General features: G+C 44.9%; 1 protein-coding gene across 1 annotated transcript in view; it reads left to right on the top strand.

Moving 5' to 3' along the window:
* The window catches only part of LOC116972561 (paramyosin-like), a 407,834-nt gene that overhangs the window by 165,376 nt on the left and 218,372 nt on the right, over window positions 1-24,086 (top strand). Inside the window, exons 7-8 of the mRNA XM_033020381.1 lie at window positions 12,401-12,547; window positions 13,836-14,003. Of these exons, the coding sequence (XP_032876272.1) occupies window positions 12,401-12,547; window positions 13,836-14,003 (315 nt within the window). The remainder of the gene's footprint in view (window positions 1-12,400; window positions 12,548-13,835; window positions 14,004-24,086) is intronic.

Genomic DNA, 24,086 nt, shown 5'->3' with positions numbered 1-24,086 from the left:
TTCCCAACTGTAAGGAGATAATATTTGCCATCATCCAGTGGTCAATTGAAGATTCCAGTGATGAGGTTAAAAATGGAAAATCATGGGGCTTTCATTCTTTGTGCTGCCCTCATCTCATCTACATCTCATTCCACACATTCTTCTGATTTAGAAGCTATATATGTGTAAACATGAACTTGTACAACCTCCAACCTCACCCAACCCCAATGCTTCCCCTTGTGCTTGTGCCATTCTTTCATGGATCCAAGCACAGCACGCTGGCAGGCATAGATAAACAACAGGTTCCACAGCACGAAGACAATGATAATGAAGAAGCACCATCCTTTATTACTGTAGTCACAGCTGCTAGTTCAGATACCAACACAGCATAATTTTGAAGACAACTTTGAGGCACCATCTACACATTATCAGTCATGATGTTCACATACTGAGACATTGCAAATGAGTGGCCTGTTTCTGGGCAAGAGGCGAATATGGTACAAGACCCAGCTACCTACATGGAAAGGTCACAAACTGTGACAGAGGACTTGGATAGGAATTTCACTAGGGCAGGCTACAGAAAAGGCTTAAAGCTTGATGCATGGCAGGCCTGTTTGAAAACCTGCATGTATCGTCCAGAAGTGCAGAAGACCAACCTTGCATCCATCTTTCCACAGACCTTGGGAACACCTTTTCCTATGGAAGGTGGTGGGCAATTGCATTTGCATACTTCTAATATAGCATTTCTTAGCTTCCTTTGCAGCACAAGTATAGCAGGCCTTTACGAAGCTTTTCAAAATAGGGGGTGGCATGACAGGATTACAAAACATTAAATGTGAAATAATGTGCGCGCTACGCACATCACGAGCACGAAGCATGAAGTCCCTCGAAGCTCAAGGGTTTTAGATGCTCTCTGATGCATTATGAGCCTTATTTTGGAGCATTTCTGCGTCAAAGTTATGACCAATATTTCAGAAATTAACAGGAATCTGAGAGGTAGCTTTTTCACACAAAGGGTGGTGGGTGTATGGAACAAGCTGCCAGAGGAGGTAGTTAAGGCTGGGACTATCCTACTGTTTAAGAGACATTTGTACACGTACATGGATAGGACAGATTTAGATGGATATGGGCCAAACGCGTGTGAGTGGGACTAGTTTACATGGGACATGTTGGTCGGTGTGGGCAAGTGGTGCTGAAGGGCCTGTTTCCACACTGCATCATTCTATGACTAAAAAGTTAAGAAGAAAAATGCATGTAGATAAGTAGAGCAGATTTGAAAGAGGAGTGAAATGTAAAGGCAGAGAAAGGTTTATGGGTGGAAAGGAACATAGGACAGGAGGGGGAAGAGTGGGCTTGATGGGTGAAGGGAAAACAGACACAAAGTGCTGGAGTAACTCAGTGGGTCAGGCAGCATCTGCGGAGAATAGGAATAGGCGGCGTTTCACAGAGTGCTGGAGTAACTCAGTGGGTCAGGCAGCATCTCTGGAGAAAAGGTATAGATTATATTTTGGGTCAAGACCCTTGTTCAGTAATATTCATGATGTGACATGCATAGACATTCCTGAATGTTACCCAAACCATCGTGAGCTACTTTGTTACGGTGCTTGCCCTCTCCTATAACGTCTCTGCTGCCTTTGGTGATGCAGGACAGGACACAAGCTTTAGGACACGGTGTGAAGCTGTTGCCATCTGTCCCAGCCTGGTAAAAACCTGGATGGAGTGGATATGGAGAGGATGTCTCCATTAGTGGGAGAGTCTAGGACCAGTGGCCACAGCCTCAGAATTAAAAGACATTTGTTTAGGAAGGAGAGGAGCAGGAATTTCTTAAGTCAGAGGGTGGTGAACTGTGGAATTAATTGCCACAGACAGCTGTGGAGGTCAAGTCAATGGACATTTTTCAGGAGGGGATTGATAGATTCTTGATTGATACGGGTGTTAGAGGTAATGGGGAGAAGGCAGGAGAATGGGTTTGCGAGGGAAAGATAGATAGAGTCATAGAGTGATACAGTGTGGAAACAGGCCCTTCGGCCCAGCATGTCCCATCTACACTAGTCCCACCTGCCCACGTTTGGTCCATATCCCTCCGAACCTGTCCTATCCATGTACCTGTCTAACTGTTTCTTAAATTTTGCGATAGTCCCTGCCTCAACTACCTCCTCTGGCAGCTTGTTCCATACACCGACCACCCTTTGTGTGAAAAATATACCCCTCAGATTCCTATTAAATCTTTTGCCCTTCACCTTATGTCCTCTGCTCCTCGATTCACTTACTCTGGGCAAAAGACTCAACCATATCTATTCAAATCATGATTTCATACACCTCTATTAGATCATCCCTCACCCTCCTGTGCTCCATGAAATAGAGTCCCAGCCTACTCAACTTCTCCCTATAGTGCTGGCCCTCCAGTCCTGGCAACATCCTCGTAAATCTTCACTGTACCCTTTCCAGTTTGATGACATATGTCCTATAACATGGTGCCCAGAACTGAATACAATACTCTGAATGCGGCCTCACCAACTTCTTATGCAACTGCAACATGACCTCCCAACTTCTATACTCAGCCTGACCCGTTGAGTTACTCCAGCACTCTGTGAAACGTCACAGAATAGGGTAAGATTAGCAAGTTTGCTGATGATACAGAAGTGAATGGATTTTCAAATAGTGAAGATGGTTGTGAAAGATTGCAGCAGGATCTGGATCAATTAGCCAGGTGGGCAGAGGAATGGTTGATGGTTGCATGGTTCCTTGAAGGTCGAGTCGCAGGTATATCAGGTGATCAAAAAGTATTTTGGCACTTTGGCCTTCATCAGTCAGAGTATTGAGTATAGCGGTTGGGAGGTCATGTTGCAGTTGTATAAGACGTTGATGTGACCGCATTTAGAATATTGTGTTCAGTTCTGGGCACCGTGTTATAGGAAAGATGTCAAACTGAAAAGAGTACAGAGATCCCCATCCTGGATCAGTAAAATCAGGGTTGTGTCATCCGCAAACTTGAGGATCTTGACAGAGGTGTCTGTGGAGGTGCAGTCATTGGTATGGCGAGAGTAGAGTAGAGGGGAGAGTACGCATCTTGCGGTGCTCCTATGCTGAGCGTTTGCGGGTCCAAGATATGCTTTCCCGCCTCACATGCTGCTTCCTGTCTGTCAACAAACAAAATCCTCGCATAGGTCCCCTGGCGGCCTAAGTGCTGGAGGATGAAGTGCAGGCCCAGATTGACTGCATCATCCACAGATGTATTGGCCCAAGATGCAAAATGCAGAGGGTCCAGCAAGGGGATTGTGATATTTTTCAACTTGGCCAGCACAAGCCTTTCAAGGGTCTTCATGACTACAGAGGTCAGTGCGACAAGCCTGTATACATTAAGACCGGTAATCCTTGCCTTTTTGGGTACAGGGACAGTAGTGGAGACTTTGAAGCAGGCATGGACAGTACATCTTTGCAGGGACTGGTTAAAAATGAGTAATTGGGTGTGAAGTGGTGATTGGAGTGGGGTAGGTGTAGAAGGGCCCAGTCTTTGCAGACTGAGGTCAGGCTGTGAGTGGGTGTGAAGTGTTGGTTGGGGTGGGAAAGGGTTCACTCTTTTCATACTGGAGTCTTGCCTTAAGTAGGTGTGAAGTGGTGAATGGGAAGGAGAGGGTGCAGGGTCTGTTCTTTGCAGACTGGGGTCTGGCTGTGTTTGTTGGGAGGGGGTTTCAGGGTTACATTTCTGATTTTCAAACCTGCAGCAAAAATCATTCGTTCGTCAGCTGACGATTGTCCAAAGAGCGGGGGGCTTTCCTCTTGTAGCTGGTGATTTCTTGCATGCCCTTCCAAACTGAAGAAGAGTCACTAGCTGAGAACTTGCTCCTCAACTTCTCAGAGTACCTTTTCTTGGCAGCTCTGATTTCTCTTCTCAGCTCTTTATCGATTAGGCTATCTTTTAATTCTTTAACGATAAGGCTATCAACTTGACGCATTTTTGCCCCCGCCCCCTCCCCCCATCTCGAAATGGAAATATTACACCTGTGTATAATGATCCCATTAAAATGTATATTTATGTCACAAACTATGGAATTCATATTTTTCAGTATTGCTATCAAGGAAAAGAAAGCAATTCCAATTGTTTGATATTATTTGATATTGTTTAAATTTATTCATATGGAGGAGAAAATATAATGGCTCTAAAACCTACCTTAATTTTGCAATCTCACTAAAGATAATCCCCCTCCCCCATCTCCCTCTCCCCTCTCTCTCTCCCCATCTCACATCCCCAAGACTCTTACTCTTGGGTCAGCGGGGGTGGCGTGGGCCCAGCGGGGGTGGCGTGGGTCAACGGGGTTGGCGTGGGCAAAGCGGGGGCGGCGTGGGCCCAGTGGCGGTCAGCGGAGATGGCGTGTGTCTGTGGGGTTGGCATGGGCCCAGCAGGGGTCAGCGTGGGTGGCGTGGGCCCAGCGGGGGTGGCGTGGGTCAGCTGGGGTGACGTGGGCCCAACGTGGGTCAGCGGGGTTGGCGTGGGCCCTGCGGGGGTGGCATGGGTCAGCGGGGTTGGCGTGGGCCCAGCGGGGGTGGCGTGGGTCAGCAGGGTTGGCGTGGGCCCAGCGGGGTTGGCGTGGGCCCAGCGGGGGTCAGCGGGGGTGGCGTGGGTCCAGCGGGGATCAGCGGGGGTGGCATGGGCCCAGCGGGGTTGGCGTGGGCCCAGCGGGGGTGGCGTGGGCGGAAGATGGCTTGGGCCCTGTCGGCGGGGGAAGGCGAGGGGAGCGGGCCCCGCCGCAGCGGCATCTTGTTTTGGGGTTATAGCCGCTCCCGCCCGGCGACGGGAGGACGGTCTCCTGGTCGCCAGGCTGGCAGACACCGCAACCCCCTCCCTCCCTCCCTCAGGCCCGGAGAAATGGGTTACTAAATCATCCCGCCCGGATTAGACCCCCTCACAGACTCCCCCTCCTGCAACGCAATATTCCACTACTTACCTGGAGTAGACGCGAGGCATCGAGCTCAATGGGTGCAGTACAAATGGCAGTCTGACCCCGCCCGGGGCCAATGCGCACGCGAGGAGAGACGGCGTCATTTTGCGTCGCTTCCCCAACTGCGCAGGCACGGATGGTCGCATTTTTTTCTCCCAAATCATCCAGTGTCCGGAACCAGAATGCGGATTGCGCTCCGATTTAAAAAAAAAAATTATCTGGATTTTTTCTTACTCTTGGGGAAAAAAGGGGGGTGCGGTTGCACCCAACGCACCCCCCCTTCGGACGGCCATGTATAGCCACTCACAGTCAAGGGGCTTCCATTCTTCCACGCATCGTCAGACAGCTGCCTACATTGGTACATACACTTGTGTGTTCTTGCTGGATGTTACAACAGGGTGGCACAGCAGTGGAGCTACTGCCTCACAGCACCAAATAATCAGGCTTGATCCTGTCCTGTGATGTTTTTTTGTGTGGAGTTTGCATGCTCTCCTTGTAATCGTATGGATTTCCTCTGGGTGCTCCAGTTTGTAATAGGGAATATTAGTGATCTCCATCATGAAACACATACCTACCTATCTTCGCCTGCTTCATGTCATCTTGTTCAATTTTCCTTCCATTTTGTGTACAAACTCTTAATTTGCCTGCTGCTTTTCAATGCACCTCTGCATTTCCAACAAACTAAACAATAGAACAGTACAGTAAAGAAACAGGCCCTTCAACCCACTGTGTGTGTGTCAAATTGATACAGTTACTCTCCATTGCATGATCCATATGCCTATATGTCCTGCATACCTATGAGGGTGGGCATAGGGGGGGAGAAATACGTGGAATTCCACTTGGGGCACCAGAGAGGAGGGGAGGGGGTTGGGAGGGGGTTAGTAACTTACTGCCCAATGGTATGAGCACTGAATCCTCAAATTTGAGGTAAATTCTAACTAAAGACTCAACATGGTTTTGTGCCTCTTATACTCAATGTCCTGACCAATGAAGGCAAGCATACCTTATGCTTTCTTTACCACTCTATCCACTTGTATTGCCACTATCAGGGACCTATGGAGTTGAATCCCAAGATCCCTCTACAGATCAGTTGCCAAGGGTCCTGTCATGAACTGAATACCTTCCATTGCTTTCAATCTCCCAAAGTGCCGCACCTCGCACCTGCTTGTATCTGCCATTTCTCTGCCAGTATCTGTCTATATTCCGTATTCATTGAGAGTGTTCCTCACCGTCCACAACTGCACCAATTTTGGTGTTGTCTGCAAACTTACCAATCAACCCATTGTGGCGGCTCCCAAGGGTCGCGCCATCATAGCTGTCGAACCCCTCGGCACGGGAGTGGTTCAGTCCGGAGGCGGCCCTTAACCAGAGGGTTTAAAGGCAGGGGTTTGGGTGCCATCTTTCTCTCGTTTGGACCACCCTACAACCGGGAGGAACATAATTAAAGGTGCCTCTCAAAATACTTGACTCCTCTCTTCCTTTTTGAGACCCACGCACCACATTGGTGACCTCGACGCTCCATTGTCGTCATGATGGAGAAAGAAGAACGCCCTACCTCCTCACAGGCCGGCCAGGCCGTGTCTCTGGACGCGGTCTCGGTAAAATTGCCCAACTTCTGGACCACCCGGCCGCACATCTGGTTCCAGCAGGCAGAGGCCCAGTTCAACCTGCGGGGCATCACGGTCGATGACACCCGCTTCTATTCCCTGGTGGGGGCCCTCGACCAGGACACGGTCGAGGAGGTCACGGACTTCCTCGCAGCCCCCCCGGAAACCGATAAATATCTCGGCCTTATGGAGCTCCTGCTCCAGATTTATGGACTAAGTAGGATGGAGCGTGCTGTTAGGCTCCTTCATATGGAGGGCCTAGGCGACCGACGGCCATCTAGCCTCCTAAAGGAGATGGTTGCTCTCCTGGATGGGCACACGCCGTGCCTGATGTTCGAGTACACCTACAGCCGGCCTACATCCGTCTTCAGCTAACGGACGACTCCTTCGCCGACATCAGGGCCCTCGGGAGGCGCGCCGACGCGCTGTGGATGGCGCGCAATGATGACGTCAACGCGCTGGCCGTCGGCAGGCGCGTCGATGACGTCACCCCGGCAGCTCCCGATTTTCTCCGGTGGGGCGGGGGAGCTGTGGAAGGAGTGACAGCTCCAGCCCGACGGCCCGTAAGATCGCCCCCCCGCGGCCGTGACGGGTACTGCACCTGCAGTCCAGCGCCAGCAAGCTGCAGGCACCACCAACAGGAGCCGGCAAGCTCCAAGTACCACAAACATGAGGCGCAGGTGCTACTACCATCAGCGCTGGGGTGCTGCAGCACGACAATGCCGCCAGCCGTGCACGTTCCCGGGAAATGCCTGGGCCGGCTGCCAATAGTCCCTGCGGCAGCCGGCCAAATTCACCGCCTCTTCGCCTGCGATCTGCGCTCCGGGACCCGCTTCCTCGTTGATACTGGAGCGGAGCTCAGCGTCCTGCCTCCTTCGCTGGCTGACATTCGTTCTGGTAAGCGGGGCCCCGTCCTCACCGCAGCGAATGGCAGCCCTATCCGCTCGTATGGAATGCGCATGGTTCCGATCGTGTTCGGCTCCTGCCATTTCTCGTGGCGGTTCACCATTGCTGATGTCTCCCAGCCATTGCTCGGGGCCGACTTCCTCCGGGCGCATTCCCTCATGGTGGACGTCAGGCGTCAGCGCTTGGTCAACGCCGCTACGATGGAGCCGATCACGTTGCGTTTGGTTCAGCCGGTGGGACGGCCCCTGTCGTCCGTGGACTCCCGCTTCGCACAGATCTTGGCCGCGTTCCCGGACATCCTGACCCCACAGTTTCGGTCATTGACCCCCAGTCACGGAGTGGTACATTTTATCCAGACTACCGGCCCACCTCTCCACGCACGAGCACGCCGACTGCCGCCGGATAAACTGCGTCTGGCACGGCAGGAATTCCGCACGATGGAGGCCTTGGGAATCGTCCGCCCTTCAAGCAGCCCATGGGCGTCCCCACTCCACATGGTCCCTAAGGCAAGCGTGGGCTGGCGACCATGCGGGGATTACCGACGTCTGAACGCCGCAACAACAGTGGATCGATACCCCGTACCCCACATCCAGGACTTCACCGCCCATTTGGCTGGGGCCACAATATTTTCAAAAGTGGATCTGGTACCAGATCCCGGTCCACCCGGATGATGTACCCAAGACGGCGATCATCACGCCATTCGGACTTTATGAGTTCACGTGGATGCCGTTCGGCCTCAAGAACGCTGCGCAGGCTATTTAACGCCTAATGGACGGGGTTTGTCGCGACCTCGATTTCGTATTTGTTTACCTGGACATTGACCAGCCGGTGCTGGTTGCCCAACCTCGGCCTCGAGGGCGCCCCCCTTCACGGCTCCCTCCGCCTGTCTCTCCACCTGTCCTCCCGCCGGTCCCTCGACCTGTCCATCCACCTATGCCTCCGCCAGCCCCACGATCTGCTGACTTCCGCACGCGGGCCGGCCGGGTCGTGCGCCCACCGGTGCGTTTCGTGCCTCGGGTTCTGGGGGGGGGGGGGTCCTGTGGCGGCTCCCAAGGGTCGCGCCATCATAGCTGTCGAACCCCTCGGCACGGGAGTGGTTCAGTCCGGAGGCGGCCCTTAACCAGAGGGTTTAAAGGCAGGGGTTTGGGTGCCATCTTTCTCTCGTTTGGACCTCCCTACAACCGGGAGGAACATAATTAAAGGTGCCTCTCAAAATACTTGACTCCTCTCTTCCTTTTTGAGACCCACGCACCACACCATCTACATTTATGTCCAAGTTATTTATATAAATATCACAAGCAACAGAGGTCCCAGCACAGATTCCTGTGGAACACCACTGATCACACAGTGCTCAATCCTTCCACTGCTATCCTCTGTCTTCTATGAGTAAGCCAGTTTTGATTCCCATCAACCAAATCGCCTTGGATCCCATGCATCTTAATCTTCTAGATCAGACACTTCCTGCAGATATCAACAGCATTTCTACAAAACTGCTAATACAACTAAAGCAGCCAATGGAACTCAGGTCTATAACTAACCTGAAATTAATGTATAATGTCTTTACTTTATACTGGTGATGGGTCATTCCTGCTCAGAAAGTTAGTTAACTTGTATGTGAAGCTTCAAAATAACATTAGTACTTTATGTTGATTAACATCATCATCTGCCACCTCAATGTACTTGCAGAGAGTTAATTATTTGTTTACTCGTAACCTTACCGATATTGTCCAGGGTGTTTTGCAACATTTGTGCACACATGCATCGGATGCAAGCTTGCAACGTAAATGAAACATGCAATGTGTAAAATGACACAAGCGACAAATTAGTATTTCATCCTTATTTTTCTTTGCCATTGACCTAACAGCATCTTATAGTTTTTCCTATATTCAACTAACAAGTGACTCTACTAAGTAATTTTCACCATAGTTCAGGATAGTGTATGAAAGAACTAAATATAAAGATTACTTAGAAACAAATATGTTGCCAGAAAGTTAGAGGCAAGTAAGACTGGCATGCATGTGAATGTACAAACTGTTGAAAAGCATTTTTTAAAGAGATAGCAGCTTTAATTATCGAAGAAGTGTTCAACATCACAGCTATTATACAACTTTTTTTGCTGAGGTAGGACTTGTAATTTAATTGAAGATGGAATTGGGACTTTTTAATAGTGTTTGCAGGGTTCATAAAGTATCAGCAGTCTCTTATACATAATGTCTGATATTCCTTTCTATTGAAGTCAGTAGAAAATATAATTGGGCACAATTTAAAACAGGCTGCCAGTTTTCTTTGAATTAATTTTGTGCTATCGGCAAAAGAGCAATTTTTTCCCTAATATTCTTCGTTGTGCCACTTTCAGAAGAGATAGGAAGGGAAAAAAAGATGGGCTTCAGAAATATGTTAATTACAAGAAAGCTGATTCTTTGTGGATACAGTTAAGCACAATAAGTAAATTGAATTTGTGCTGGACACGGTGGTGCTGTGGTTAAGTTATCTGACCAGCAATTCAGATGTCTCGACCTATAAAAAAGGGGTCTGAGTATAAATCTCATCTCAATAGCGGTAGAATTTTAATTTGATTATTTAAATATACGTAATATAGTTGCAGAAATTTAAATGAAAAAGTCAGAACTTAAAAGAAATACAGTTTTGGTAATGGTGACCATGAAACCACTGGATTGTCATGAAAACCAAAGAGGAAAATGTGCAACTGTTACCTGGTCTTTCAGATACAGCCTGGGAACAGGCCCTTTGGCCCATCGAGTCTGCGCCGACCAATTGTCACCCATACACTAGTTCTATCCTACACATGAGGGACAATTTACAGAAGCCTGCATATCTTTGCAATGGGGGAGGAAACCAGAGCACCTGGAGAAAACCAACACCGTCACAGGAACAACATGCAAACTCTGTGCAGACAGCGCCCCAAGTCAAGATCAAACTCCAGTGCTGTAAGGCAGCAGCTCTACCGCTGAGCCACTGTGCAACCCAGTTTGTGAATCCTGTCACTAATGTTAAGTGTAATTAGGGATGGACAATAATTATTGCTGCGGCTGGTGACTCGCATTCATTGAATGAAATAAATCATCACAACCTCAGAACATTACTGCCGGAGTTCCTTAGGGCAGTCTGCTGTACTCAGCCATTACCAATTTCTTCATCAGTGACTTCCTTACATCATGTTCCAAGCAGGGATGTTTGCTAAATGTTTCATTTTATTCTAATCTCCTTAGAATATGACGCAGTCATTGATATTATCTTTGATGAGATCTTCATGATTGACATTCTGGGGGTTATTACCGATTGGAAACTCAACTGGACTAGCCACGTAAATGTAATAACTACAGTATAAGACCCAGTCAGAGGCTGGGTATCCTGAGGCAAGTGATTCAATTGCTGATGCTCAAAGTCTTTGCATATCTACGATGCATTACTTGGCTGTGTCGGAGAATATTTTTTGCTTCCTGCAGGAGTGGTCTCTACATATATTTATCTGCTATACACTTACTATATGCTGAGAAATGGTTTTTATCACAAAACATAACAGTACATCAGAGTGAACTAATTTTCAGTCATAGAAAACATTGTTAAAAATAGAACGGTTTGTGTTACATTTGTGTATAGTTGTCAGTGAATTCGAAAAGCCATTTAAGCTCTTCAATTATTGCCCTTGAGCCTCCAAAAATAGAGCCTTCTCAGATGTCTTTAAATGAGTGTAATTGGCTGAATTTTCCCTTGCCTATTAATTTGACTTGGCGTGTTGCCAATTTTATGGGATGGGCTGGTTTCAATGTGATTTTTTTCCCAACTAACATGAAAAATTCCCCAAAGAAAACTGTGTTGCTTTCATTGATATGGGGCAAGTTGCATACCAAAATATTAGTTCAAGCTGATGTAAGCTCTGGAATTCTACAGTTCAGTCTAAATATAGGCGGTGGCATAGGGGCAATTAGATTTTTATTCAACGTTTTACTGTTAAGACCAAAACTATGCTGCTTCTACCTTTTCAAAAGCCTCATGTCAATTATTTGTTTAATTGAAATTATATGACTTCATTTGAAAGAGAGCAGTTGAACTACTTAGGTATTCTCTTGAAAGACATAATTTGTGTTACTTAGAACACTAAAACAATGTAAAATATGATAGAATACAAGGCAGCCCAGAGTAACACAAGGTTCCTGAGTACAGTTTGTTAACCGACTTATTTTTCCCTTAAATCAGAAATGAACAATCCCAATGAGGTTTGATTAGCGCAAACATTTATTTATTGTCTTCCCGTGTGGTTATTATGTACAAGTGTAGAATGTCCCATATCCAATGGCTAGTTTTGAAGGCTTTAAAGTATAAATAGATATTACCTTGTTAGATGATGTATTTTAAAGGTGTCAATGGGAGTGATTTGCCTTATCAAATTCTTCCCATAGCACCTAAATTCTTGAAGACAATCTATTTGTAGGATTATCGCGGGGAGGTTAACATGTAACCTGCTTGTTAAGACTGGAGAAGGGTTTCGGCCCGAAACGTCGCCTATTTCCTTCGCTCCATAGATGCTGCTGCACCCACTGAGTTTCTCCAGCATTTTTGTGTACCTTCGATCTTCCAGCATCTGCAGTTCCTTCTTGAACAACATGTTAAGACTGGTTGCTCTTTCAATTAACTAGCTGCTATTTCATACCCCCAGAAGATATTTGCACTTATGTAACCTTCCTGTCTTGGAAAATGCTCTAAATATTCCTGGGCGAATTATGCATAAAATCTAATTTCTTCTGTAACCCAGGAAGACCCTGTATACAGTTTGGTCATTCCAAAAAGTCCATGCAGGTATTTATGCTTAGTAAGCCATTCGCCCTGAACTATTAATTCCGTTCAGTGATCGAGCTGAATTAGATTTTTGCGTTTTGCCGTTTTGAGCTGATGTGATTTGCTACATGTAGCACTTGTAATTAAACAGCTCTTTGAAATTTATTTTAGATCCAGCATCAAGAAAAGTTGCTAAAACAACTGCATCAGAAGTATTTGACTGCAGTTAATGTAGTTGAAAATCAACAACAGATGATTCAGTCTCTGGAACAGGAACTTCAAACTGCCATGATTGCTGAAAAAGAAATGGCTACTGGGGTAAAACAATAATGTTTTTGAATACAGGGATTATAACTTAGTTATGAAACTGCTCTTTATTAATAAGTACATTCGCAAGTACATACCATAATGGCAATTATTTGAAACTAATGGGGTCAGAAAAAAAACTATCAGGAAAATATTTTTCTTAAATTTAGATTTTATAAAGAGGGATCTTTCGATTCTTGTCAATGGAAGTGACTTTAATGGAATTTTAATAGTCAGTGATGATGAAGGTGGAATTGTTTTAATTTATTGTCCAGATTTACTTCTGAGACACAGGTTGAACACCGACTTTCACTGTTGGAGGCTATTGAAATTGATAAACGAGCACCTCTCTTTACACACTTGTGCAATATTTTACTCTATGAAATAATGTAATGTGCAGCCCTGAGTATATTTAGATTGCAGTAACAAAAATAACCTGATAGTTATTAAAAAGGTCTTTATTTTTGATGATCCTACGGGAAAAATAACTTTGCTATTGCAAGTTTGAAACCTTATAGCCCCTAACCCCCAACTTCCGCCTTGACACAATTGTTTTTATAACACGTTTTATAACGAGGTTTCCTAACAATGCAACCATTGAGTTATAACAGAATCACCTGTATTTTGGAGGTTTTCAGTATTAGTCAACCCACCTCCCCGTAAGTTAGATCTTTCATATCCTTGCCACTAACGATGTAAGTGAAGGACTTTTTGTAAACATCAATCCAGCAGCTTTTAAATTTGTCCCTGTGCTTACCTACAAATCTATCTTATTTTGGAATTTGCTGTGATGGAAATTGAACTTTTGATCTCCAGGTTGGCAGTTTAGTGCTATAACCAATTCACATGCTCACATTGAGAACAATGTACATTTGTTCCAGTCTATTCATACGTATATACACTGCTTTCCAAAAATGAAACCCCTTTAGAAATGTAATATATAATAAGTATATATAGACACAAAATGGTGGAGTAACTCAGCGGGTGAGGCAGCATCTCTGGAGAGAAGGAATGGGCAACACTTCGGGTCGAGACCCTTCTTCAGACTGATCGGAAGTAAATATGTTCAGCTAAAACTAATTATGGATTAAAAATGATGCCGTAAATCAGGGCCTAAATCAGGCAGAATGATTTGAACTTCAGTGTATATTTTCATCTTTCTCTTTTTATTTGTGATTTTTGACAAAGTTCATGATATATTGCCTGCAAGAATGCTATTTTTTTTGCCGCTGTTTGATATCCATGTTAGCTTGTAAATTATTTTTATGGTGAAAGCTGGCTATCATTTTTCTTCATATAGGTGGCTGAGTGTGAAGGAACGATTAAACATTTGGAAATGGAATTATCTTCATTACATTCAGCACAAAAATTGGACAATAGGACCATTAACCAGAAGAAGCAGATTATTCATGAGATGCAGCAGGAAAGTAATTCATGGACGCAGAAATTGAAAGATGCCCTTTGCAAGGTGTTATGATATTTAATAATTATTTATATTACATTATTTATATCTATATCAATGTTAAAATAGAATGTAGCATGTGTTTTTTTTCCTGACAACAAACCTTAGTTTCCAACAATGACATTTTCTGATACTCTTATCTACCATCTTATGCCATTGTTAACTTTTAATTACACATAATTAAACACATAATTTCCTATCCAATTTAGAAGTGTTAACTATCATTAATCTGCTTGATCGAGAATCTCACCAGACCAGCTGTTGTTACTCTGCTATATCTTCGACAGAACCTGTAAAGTAAACACAAATGGTATTTCCATCACATTTTTGGTAAAGTTTACAATGCTAGAATAGGCATTGTATTCTGTTGTCTTAAAAGGAACTCAAAACATTTTCTGATCCAAACTTCCTGCATTATTCCTTCTGGACAAGAATGACTAAAGGTTCAAAATTTGCAGAGTTGGGAATGGCTCCTATTTTCTGCTGATCTCTTACAGCGTTCATCAATCATTGTCAGGGCCTTTAGACACATATGCCATTTTGCAGAGAGACTGGATGAATGTATATGTAGGAAGGAACTGCAGATGCTTGTTTGAATCGAAGATAGACACAAAATGCTGGAGTAACTCAGCAGGACAGACAGCATCTCTGGAGAGAAGGAATGAATGATGTTTTGGGTCAAGACCCTTCTTCAGTCTCAAGGAATGGGTGACGTTTCGGCTTGAGAACCTTCTTCAGACTGAGAAGGGTCTTGACCCGAAACGTCACCCATTCCTTCTCTCTAGAGATGCTGCCTGTCCCGCTGAGTCACCAGCATTTTGTGTCTATCTTCGAAGATATATGTAGTTTAGTTTAGTTTAGAGACAGTGCAGAAACAGGCCCTTCGACCCATCGAGTCCGCACCGACCAGCGATCCCCGCACATTAACACCACCCTACACACTGGGGACAATTTTACATTTTATACGAAGCCAATTAACCTACAACCCGGTACATTTCGAAGTGTGAGAGGAAACCGAAGATCTTGATGAAAACCCACTCAGGTCACGGGGAGAACATATAAACTCTGTACAGAGAAGCACCCGTAGTCAGGATCGAACTCGGGTTTCTGGCGCTGTAAGGCAGTAGCTCTACTGCTACGCCACCATGCCGCCCTGCAATATCTCTGCAAACATCCGAAATAACATTTGATAGTTAGCCTAATCATATCTCTGACTTAGTCAGCTGTCAAAATTTACTAAATATTTCAGGCTCTGAGAGACACATTAGAAGCCTTATTTAAAAACGTTTAAAATCGACTTTAATAGTTTCAATTTATATTTTATGCTTCATTATTGTCATTACTTTACACCACAATTTCTGCAAAACCTGGACTGTACCTCGATATACCTTTCCCAAGTTCTGAGTGGTCTGAAAAATGCATTGTTCCCAATTTGTCAGAATGTGGTAGCACTACTCAGTCAGCAGACCTGCTGGAAATTTGTTTCCTTAGCTTCTGGTAAATTCTGATCAATCATTTTTCTGAATTGAAAATATCAGACCACAAATTAAAAAATGTATTCATACTTCAAAATTAACACATATCTTGATGTATTTTGTGCTTGTAAAGAGGCTGTACCACTGTACGAGCTAATTCAAGAGCTGTCCCGAGTTTTAAAAAAAATTAAACTCGTAAGCACATAGAATGTACAGAGCGGGTACGTCAGAGCTCGGGACGTCTCTTAGCGACTCGTAACGCTAACGGCAGGTACTCGGGAAACGCAGTAAGCTCGGGAAGACTCGTGAAGATTTTTCAACATGTTGAAAAATGTCCACGAGAGTCCCGAGTACCTACGAGCGGCAATTACCGTAATTCTCCAAGTTCGAATCAGGGGAAACTCTTGAATTAGCTCGAACAGTGGGACAGCCCCATAAAGCTCTTGGAATGTTTCAAAATGAAAGTTATGAAAATCTGTGACCCATGGCCTCAGATGAAGCTACTCCTTCAGTGGCAGATTATTACTATATGTTGACGATGCATTTGCTTCTAGATAAAAAGGTGCCAGTACACATATTGTTTCTTGCTGTTGGTGCCTATGGCAGATCGTCAATCTTTAAGCTGTTTAAGAGTCTGACCGCCTATTTAATTAATGCATTTTATTTTTTAAACTTCAGTCATTTTTTTGCAATAGTTAAAATTGTAAACATTTTAAAATTTATTTTTTAACTTTTTAGAGGTGCCAGTATGCCGTGCGGATACATAATGTTTTCTTAGTTCTTATCGTGCAAGTCTTTCTTAAGTCCCAAATAAATGGTTGTAGTGAGGTGAAGGATATACTCGTGAAGTATGGGGTTTCATTCAGATGAGAATGTATAAGACATGATTAGTAAGATTGCAAATGACACTAAAGTTGGTGGTATTATATATTGAAAATTGTTGTCAAAAATTGGAGCAGTATCTTGATCGTTTGAGCAGGTGGGCTGAGGAATGGTTGATGGAGTTTAATTCAGAAAAGTATAAAGTGTGACACTTTGGGAAGTCTAACCAGGGCAGGACCTACATGATGAATGGCAGGTCCCTGGAGAGTGTTGTAGGGCAGAGGGTGTTACGAGTGCAGATACATAGTTCCTTGAAAGTGATGTCACAGGCAGATAGGGTGGTCAAGAAGGTTTTCTGCACATTGGCCGTCATCAGTCACTGTAGACACAAAATTCTGGAGTAACTCAGCGGGACAGGCAGCATCTCTGGAGGGAAGGAATGGGTGACGTTTCGGGTTGAGACCCTTCTTCAGACTGATGTCATGGGAGTGGGCGGGACAAAGATAAAATGTAAAACTGGTGGGAGAACTGGGAAAGAGTGAGGGAATGGAGAGAGAAAGAAAGCAAGGGGTATTTGAGGTTAGAGAAGTCAATGTTCATACTGCTGGGGTGTAAGCTACGCAAATGAAATAAGAGGTGCTGTTCCCTCAATTTACACTGGGCCACACACTGACAATGGAGGAGGCCCAGGACAGAAAAATCAGTTTGGGAATGGGAGGGGGAGTTAAAGTGCTGAGCAACCGGGAGATCAGGTAAATTAAGGTGGATTGAGCGGAGGTGTTTAGTGAAACGATCGCCGAGCCTGCGCTTGGTCTCACTGATGCACAGAAGTTGACACGTGGAACAGCGGATACAGTAGATAAGGTTGGAGGAGGTGCAAGTGAACCTCTGCCTCACCTGAAAAGACTGCCGGGATCCTTGGATGGAGTCGAGGGGGGAGGTAAAGGGACAGGTGTTGCATCTCCTGTGGTTGCAGGGGAAAGTACCTGGGGAGGGGGTGGTTTGGGTGGGAAGGGATGAGTTGACCAGGGATTTGCAGAGAGAACAGTCTCTGCGGAAAGCAGAAAGGGGTGGAGATGGGAAGATGTGGCCAGTAATGGGATCCCGTTGGAGGTGGCGAAAGTGTTGGAGGATTATATGCTGTCATCATGTCATTATATCATCAGTCAGTGTATTGAGTGTATAAGTTGGGAGGTCAGGTTACAGTTATACAAGACAATGGTGAGGCCATATTTGACCAGTTTTCGTCAGCCTATTATAAGAAAGATGTTATTAAGTTGGAAACGGTGCAGAGAAAATGTATGAGCATGTTGCCAGGACTTGAGGCCCTGAGCTATAGGGGGAGGTTGTGCAGACTAGGACTTAATTCCTTGAAGCACAGGAGGATGAAGGGCGGTCTTATGAAAGTGCATAAGATCATGAGCATCTGAATAAAACAAAAACATTGCCTTTCATAATCTCTGATCGTAGTTGGTCAAAGACCCAATGAAGGCTAACCCCTTGATTTCTTCAATCTTATGAGTTAATACATTCAGGTGGCATTCCAACAGACTGCTGCTTCAGTGAGCTGTTGTACATCGCATTTTACTGTATGAGGTGGAAGAGTTTGAGGTGGAAGACCTGGAATGCCTTGTAATGTTTTTGTGAAATGTGAGATCTAGCCCTGTTTAGCTCAATTCTAGACAATCTTAAATTTTGTGTACCCACTTGCTTAAAGGGCCTGTCCCACTTTCACGACCTAATTCACAACCTCTGCTGAGTTTGCCCTTGACTCATAGAAACATAGACATATAATCATAGAAAATAGGTGCAGGAGTAGGCCATACGGCACTTTGAGCCTGCACCGCCATTCAATATGATAATGGCTGATCATCCAACTCAGTATCCTGTACCTGCTTTCTCTCCATACCCCCTGATCCCTTTAGCCACAAGGGCCACATCTAACTCCCTCTTAAATATAGCCAATGAACTGGCCTCAACTACCTTCTGTGGCAGAGAATTCCAGAGATTCACCACTCTCTGTGTAAAAATGTTCTCATCTCAGTCTTAAAGACCCATTATCCTTAAACTGTGACCCCTTGTTCTGGACTTCCCCAACATCGGGAACAAACTTCCTGCATCTAGCCTGTCCAACCCCTTAAGAATTTTGTAAGTTTCTATAAGATCCCCCCTCAATCTTCTAAATTCTAGCGAGTACAAGCCGAGTCTATCCAGTCTTTCTTCATATGAAAGTCCTGACATCCCAGGAATCAGTCTGGTGAACCTTCTCTGTACTCCCTCTATGGCAAGAATGTCCTTCCTCAGATTAGGAGACCAAAACTATACGCAATACTCCAGGTGTGGTCTCACCAAGACCAAGACGGCCATACTCGCAGCATCGCCGTCACGAGGTCATAGGAGGTCGTAGGTAATTCATAGGTAGATCGTGATGCTAGTCGTAGGTACTCGTGGCATTAAGTAGGCCGGGGCATTTTTCTAGCCTGATGAAAAATATCCATGAGTATAAAAGGTTGTGAATTAGGTCATGAAAGTGGGACAGGCCCTTAAAGGAGACCACTGCTGAAGGAAGATCTCATGCCTTAATGACTGCCTTCCAGTGGCCTTGACATCCAACATCATGAAGTGCTTTCTGAGGCCGGTTATGGAAACCATTATATCCAGTCTACCAAGCAACCTTGACCCACTGCAGTTCACCTCCCCCACAGATGGTCCACGGCTGATGCCATCTCGCTGGCCTTATACTCATCCTTGGAACACCTAGATAAGGGAGAGACCTATGTCAGACTTCTATTTGTAGACTACAGCTCTGCTTTCAATACTATTATCCCATCTAAGCTCATCTCTAAATTCATGGGCCTTGGAGTCAGCACTCATCCCTGCAGCTGGTTTCTTGATGTTTAGTTTGGAGATACAGCACGGAAACAGGCTCTTCGGCCCGCGCCGACCAGCGATCCCCGAACATTAACACTATCCTACACCCACTAGGGACAATTTTTACATTTACCATGCCAATTAACCTTCAAACCTATACGTCTTAGGAGTGTGGGAGAAAACCGAAAATCTCGGAGAGAACCCACTCAGGTTATGGGGAGAACGTACAAACTCCATACAGGCAGCACCCATAGTCGGGATCGAACCCAGGTCTCCGGCACTGCATTCGCTGTAAGGCAGCAACTCTACTGCTGCGTCACCGTGACCACCGTGATGTCCTGACCAACAGACCACAATCAGGGAGGATAGGTAACAAATCATCCTCTACGATAATCCTCAACATGGGGGCTCTGCAAAGATGCGTTCTCAAAGGAGTCATAACCAAATATATTTCTTGTCATCAGTACTTTTTGAATATCACTTTATTTGTATTTCTGTGGATCAATATTCTTTGCATCAATGCTTTAAATCATATTGTTATGAAAGTACAATTGAATAAATTTTAAGTTAGCACTTTGGTCTTAGATGTAAAAGCATTGAAGATGAGATCAGTGAAAAAAAGCTGAGCTGGTTCAAAATCTGTAAATTCTGATTGCAAAATGCTAATGACAATTTCCAAATGTCTGTTTTTACATATTAATTTGCAGTACGGTACCAAGGGTGAGCATTGACGTTTTTGCTCTTCATACTCTGCAAACTACAGGCTGTAAAATAGCATGTCAGTAGCATTATATTCCTTAAAAGCTGTCTAAATTTCATTTTAGGATCAAACTTGTTTTATTTCCTTTCAATTGTAAGGATCCCAAAGTTTAAAAAATAGTATTTAACCAATGGCTACATTTTTTTGGACAAACTATCAAGACTATGATGGTTGTATTAAGTCATATTATGAGTGCTAGCAGAACAATCTGCCTAAACACCCAAACTGACTTTTGTTCCATTTTGTTTTGGGAAAATATGACCAACATTGACCCTCTTGCCAATTCCTGTCTTCATCACTCATGCTACTCTACCCCTTGCTCCCATTATGTCGTCTATGAATTTATCTTCTCAAAACATATTTTAATTTTATTCCATTGTGGTTCTTTCATTCATTCTTCTGCTTCCAGGCAACCTTCCCCCCCCCCCCCCCTTCCATTTAATTGCAGGGGAGGCAACACTTGCTCTCTCCACCATCCTGGGACGCAAATGATACTTCCAGGTGAAGAAGTGATTCACTAAGTATTTATAACTTAGCTTACTACATCCAATGATTATAACCTGGTTCCCTTTGCATTGGATAAATCAAACACAGGTTAGATCAGTGGTTCCCAACCTTTTTTAGCTCGCCCCCTTGGGATCTTTTAATTTTTCTGTGGCCCCTCCTGACATTATTAGCGGAAAAAAAGTACTTCAATATTATAATACCTTCCATAAAAATATCAGTGTCTATTAATTGCACATATATTCTATTTTATTCTATTCTACAAACATCAAAAAATATTTTGTGGGTTCAATAAAATAATCATTTATAATCATACATTAAAAATATATTTCAACTACATAGATTTAAATTAATTAGAACTGAAATTTAGGAGGCAACAGGGTGGTAGCTCTGTGGCCCCCTTCATTGAGCCAGTGGCCCCCTAAATCCCAACATTTTTCTGTGGCCTCCTAAATCCCAACATTTTTCTGTGGCCTCCTAAATCCCAACATTTTTCTGTGGCCCCCCTGAAATTTGCCATGGCCCCAGGTTGGGAATCACTGGGTTAGATGACTGCTTTGCAAGTCACCTCCCTTCTGGTCAGAAAATTGACCCTGAGCAACAACTGCCAGTTATTTTGATTCTTGCTTGATTTTTTTGCCTCCTACAACGGAAGTTTAAAGAATAGCATCTCATTATCACACTAGACATATTGTTGCTCTCAGTAATTACTAATTTCAGATGACCAGCCTTTCCAGTTTGTAACAGTATTGAACACTTCTGATGAAAGGTCATCTACCTGTAATGTTATTTCATTTTTCCTCTCCTTAGCATTCCCTTTTATTTCCAATTTTAAGTAACTACAGTGCTTTGAATCTGAAAGTTTGTTGTTTTCCATCATCTCTTCTGACCTAATTGATCACCTTCTGCTTGCATCTCTTCCAAACAAACAGCCAGCAATTTAAAAAATCATCGCCACTCCGACACAGTCACCATTTACACCTTTAAATTATTCTGGTTTCCACCCGATCTCAAATATTGCATTTGCTCACCTCTTCCCCTTCTTGCCAACTTAAAACATGTTTGTTCTCTGACTTTTCCTGGTTCTGATGAAAGACCACCAACTCATATGTTCACTTTCTACACAGATTTCCAGAATTTTCTATTTTCTTTTCACATCTTCCATATTTCATGCTCATCACTTTTAATCACAAACACATAGAGCACTTTCTCCATTTTCAGTCTTTTTTGCTCTTTGCTCTACATCTAGTTCTCATTGTTTCATCGATCGTGAGCTTGTCCTTAACTTTCCATTCTATTTCACTGAAAGATAAGGATTGAGAGACCGGAAGCCCCTCAAAATACCCCCATCTCCCAATCAATTTGCCTAAACACCTGAAAGAAACTGTGTGAATACTTTCTGTTGATCTATATGTATTTGACAGTCCTATATTTATTGCTAATAGGAAGCCAAATTAGGTGAACCATGATAGCAATGCTCCGGAAGTGATTTCAGATAATCATGCATGATCCATACGTACAGCAATCTATATCAATTGTTCAATTGTACTGAATTTTTACACGTACCTAGGCACAGTGAAATTTCCTTCTAGCAATGATTCATTGATACTTTATTGTCACGTGTACTTGGTGCAATGAGAGTCTTTGTTTGCATATAGTACAAGTTTGCAAGAGTCGCCACGCAAAGGTAAAACCTTCAGTAAAAACCTTCTAATACACAGGCACAACAATTCCTAAGTCCTCAAGTGTAAGTTACATTACTTGCTCAGAGACAATGAGAGTTTCATGATATCATGCTTTTAGTTGTACAGTTCACAGAAACTGTGAGCCTCATGATTTTCTTGGTGCATTTCTCTGTGGCTGCAATGCAATAGTGATGTGATACTATGTTTTGAAGTTCCAGTATTTTTTTTCTTTGCACTACCTGTTCTACTTGCGCATGGCTTGGTTGTACAGTATAATTTGTAGAAACAAGGAACTGGAGATACTGGTTTACAATAGAAAATACACAAATTGCTGGTGTAACTCAATGGGTAGGCAGCATCCTTGGAGAACGTGGATAGTTGACCTTTCGGGTCAGGACCCTCTTCAGACTGAAGAAGGGTCCTGAGCCGAAACATCACCTATCCATGTTCTCCAGGGATGCTGTCTGACCTGCTGAGTCAATCCAGCACTTTAGTTCTTTTTTATAGTATGAGTTGATTAGATAGCACATGCACAAGGTTGTGTGTGTGTGTGTGTGTGTGTGTGTGTGTGTGTGTGTGTGTGTGTGTGTGTGTGTGTGTGTGTGTGTGTGTGTGTGTGTGTGTGTGTGTGTGTGTGTGTGTGTGTGTGTGTGTGTGTGTGTGTGTGTACGGCATTTTGCCTTTGTAACGTATCGCCTCGAAAACCAGACGCAAAAACGCAGAGATTTTTACAATTTCAGTAGAGATTTATCTTATGAGTTCAGAAATCCACTCCTTGGTCAATTATTTCCCCAATTTTGAATAAAATTGATCACAAAACACTTAAAAAAAAATATAATCGCTGCTTGAGCTGCTGACGTAACAATGCCCACATTACCACCAATCGAGGCCCACCTGCCTCCAGGCCCCGCCCCCCCCACCACTGTGGACTATAGCCCCGCGCCCAGCCCAAGTACGCTCGCGCCACGCCTCCCGCAGCTGGACTCCCATGCCCGCCCGCCCACTACAACCCCCCCCCGTTCTCAAAGTGTTCTGCAGATCGGGAGGTCACAGCAGGTTGCAGCCGGTCACCAGAGGCCACCGGCTTGCTTCTGAATTCTGAATGGCTCAATTCCTCCGTTGATCGCAGGGACACGGGGAATCGTCACATGAGAGCTGCCGAGGCTCGCTGCCCGTTCGCAGTAGGCCCCGTCCGAGCCGCCCGCTCACCAAGTTCAGGTCCGCCCTCTCCCTCTCTCTCCCCCATTCACTGCCCATCCCCCTTCCCTCTCCCCCTCCCCCACTCCCTCCTCCCCCCACTCCTCTCCCCCTTCACCCCCAGTCGCCCTCTCCCCCTTCCTCCCCGTCCTCTCCCTTTCTCCCCCACACCCCCCTCATCTCCCGCCCCTTCCCCCTTCTCTCTCCCTCTCCCCCTGCCTTTCCCCCTCCATACCCCTCCCCACTCTTCCCCCTCACTCCTCTCTCTCCCGCCTATCCATCTCCCTACCCCTCTCCCCTTCCTCCCCCCCCCCCTCTCCCGCCCCTTCTCTCTCTGCCCTCACTCTCTACCCACCCACCTCTCTAGAAGCGCCTGCGAGTTGGGGGCTATGCGTCAGTAGATAGGGTCGTTATGGGGTAAAAGGAGCAAATTAATAATATTAATATAATATCAAATAGTTAGCGTGTGTGCGGGGGGGGGGGGGGGGGTTAGTTAGTGTGTGTCACTCCGCATGCTGCACCCCCTCCCCGCAACTGCACGTTGGGGGAACAGACCCGACGGGTCTGCACTTGGTCTAGTTATTATTAAAAACAGCCTAATGTGCCAATCAAGATGATGATGATTTCTGGGGATAGCAAAGTTGAAACTGTTCTTTTAAACAATTGTATCAGGAAAAAGACTGCGGTGAGGGGCAACTTCGAAAACCATCAATGGCGTTATTTGAAATGAAATTAAGTTGATGGCCATATTGACAAATCAGTTAGTTTCAGCATT

This window comes from Amblyraja radiata, chromosome 4, assembly GCF_010909765.2.
Source record: "Amblyraja radiata isolate CabotCenter1 chromosome 4, sAmbRad1.1.pri, whole genome shotgun sequence".
Taxonomy (NCBI): Eukaryota; Metazoa; Chordata; class Chondrichthyes; order Rajiformes; family Rajidae; genus Amblyraja; species Amblyraja radiata.
The sequence above is the reverse complement of the archived record's forward strand: the minus strand, read 5'-3'. Positions and strand labels throughout refer to the sequence as shown.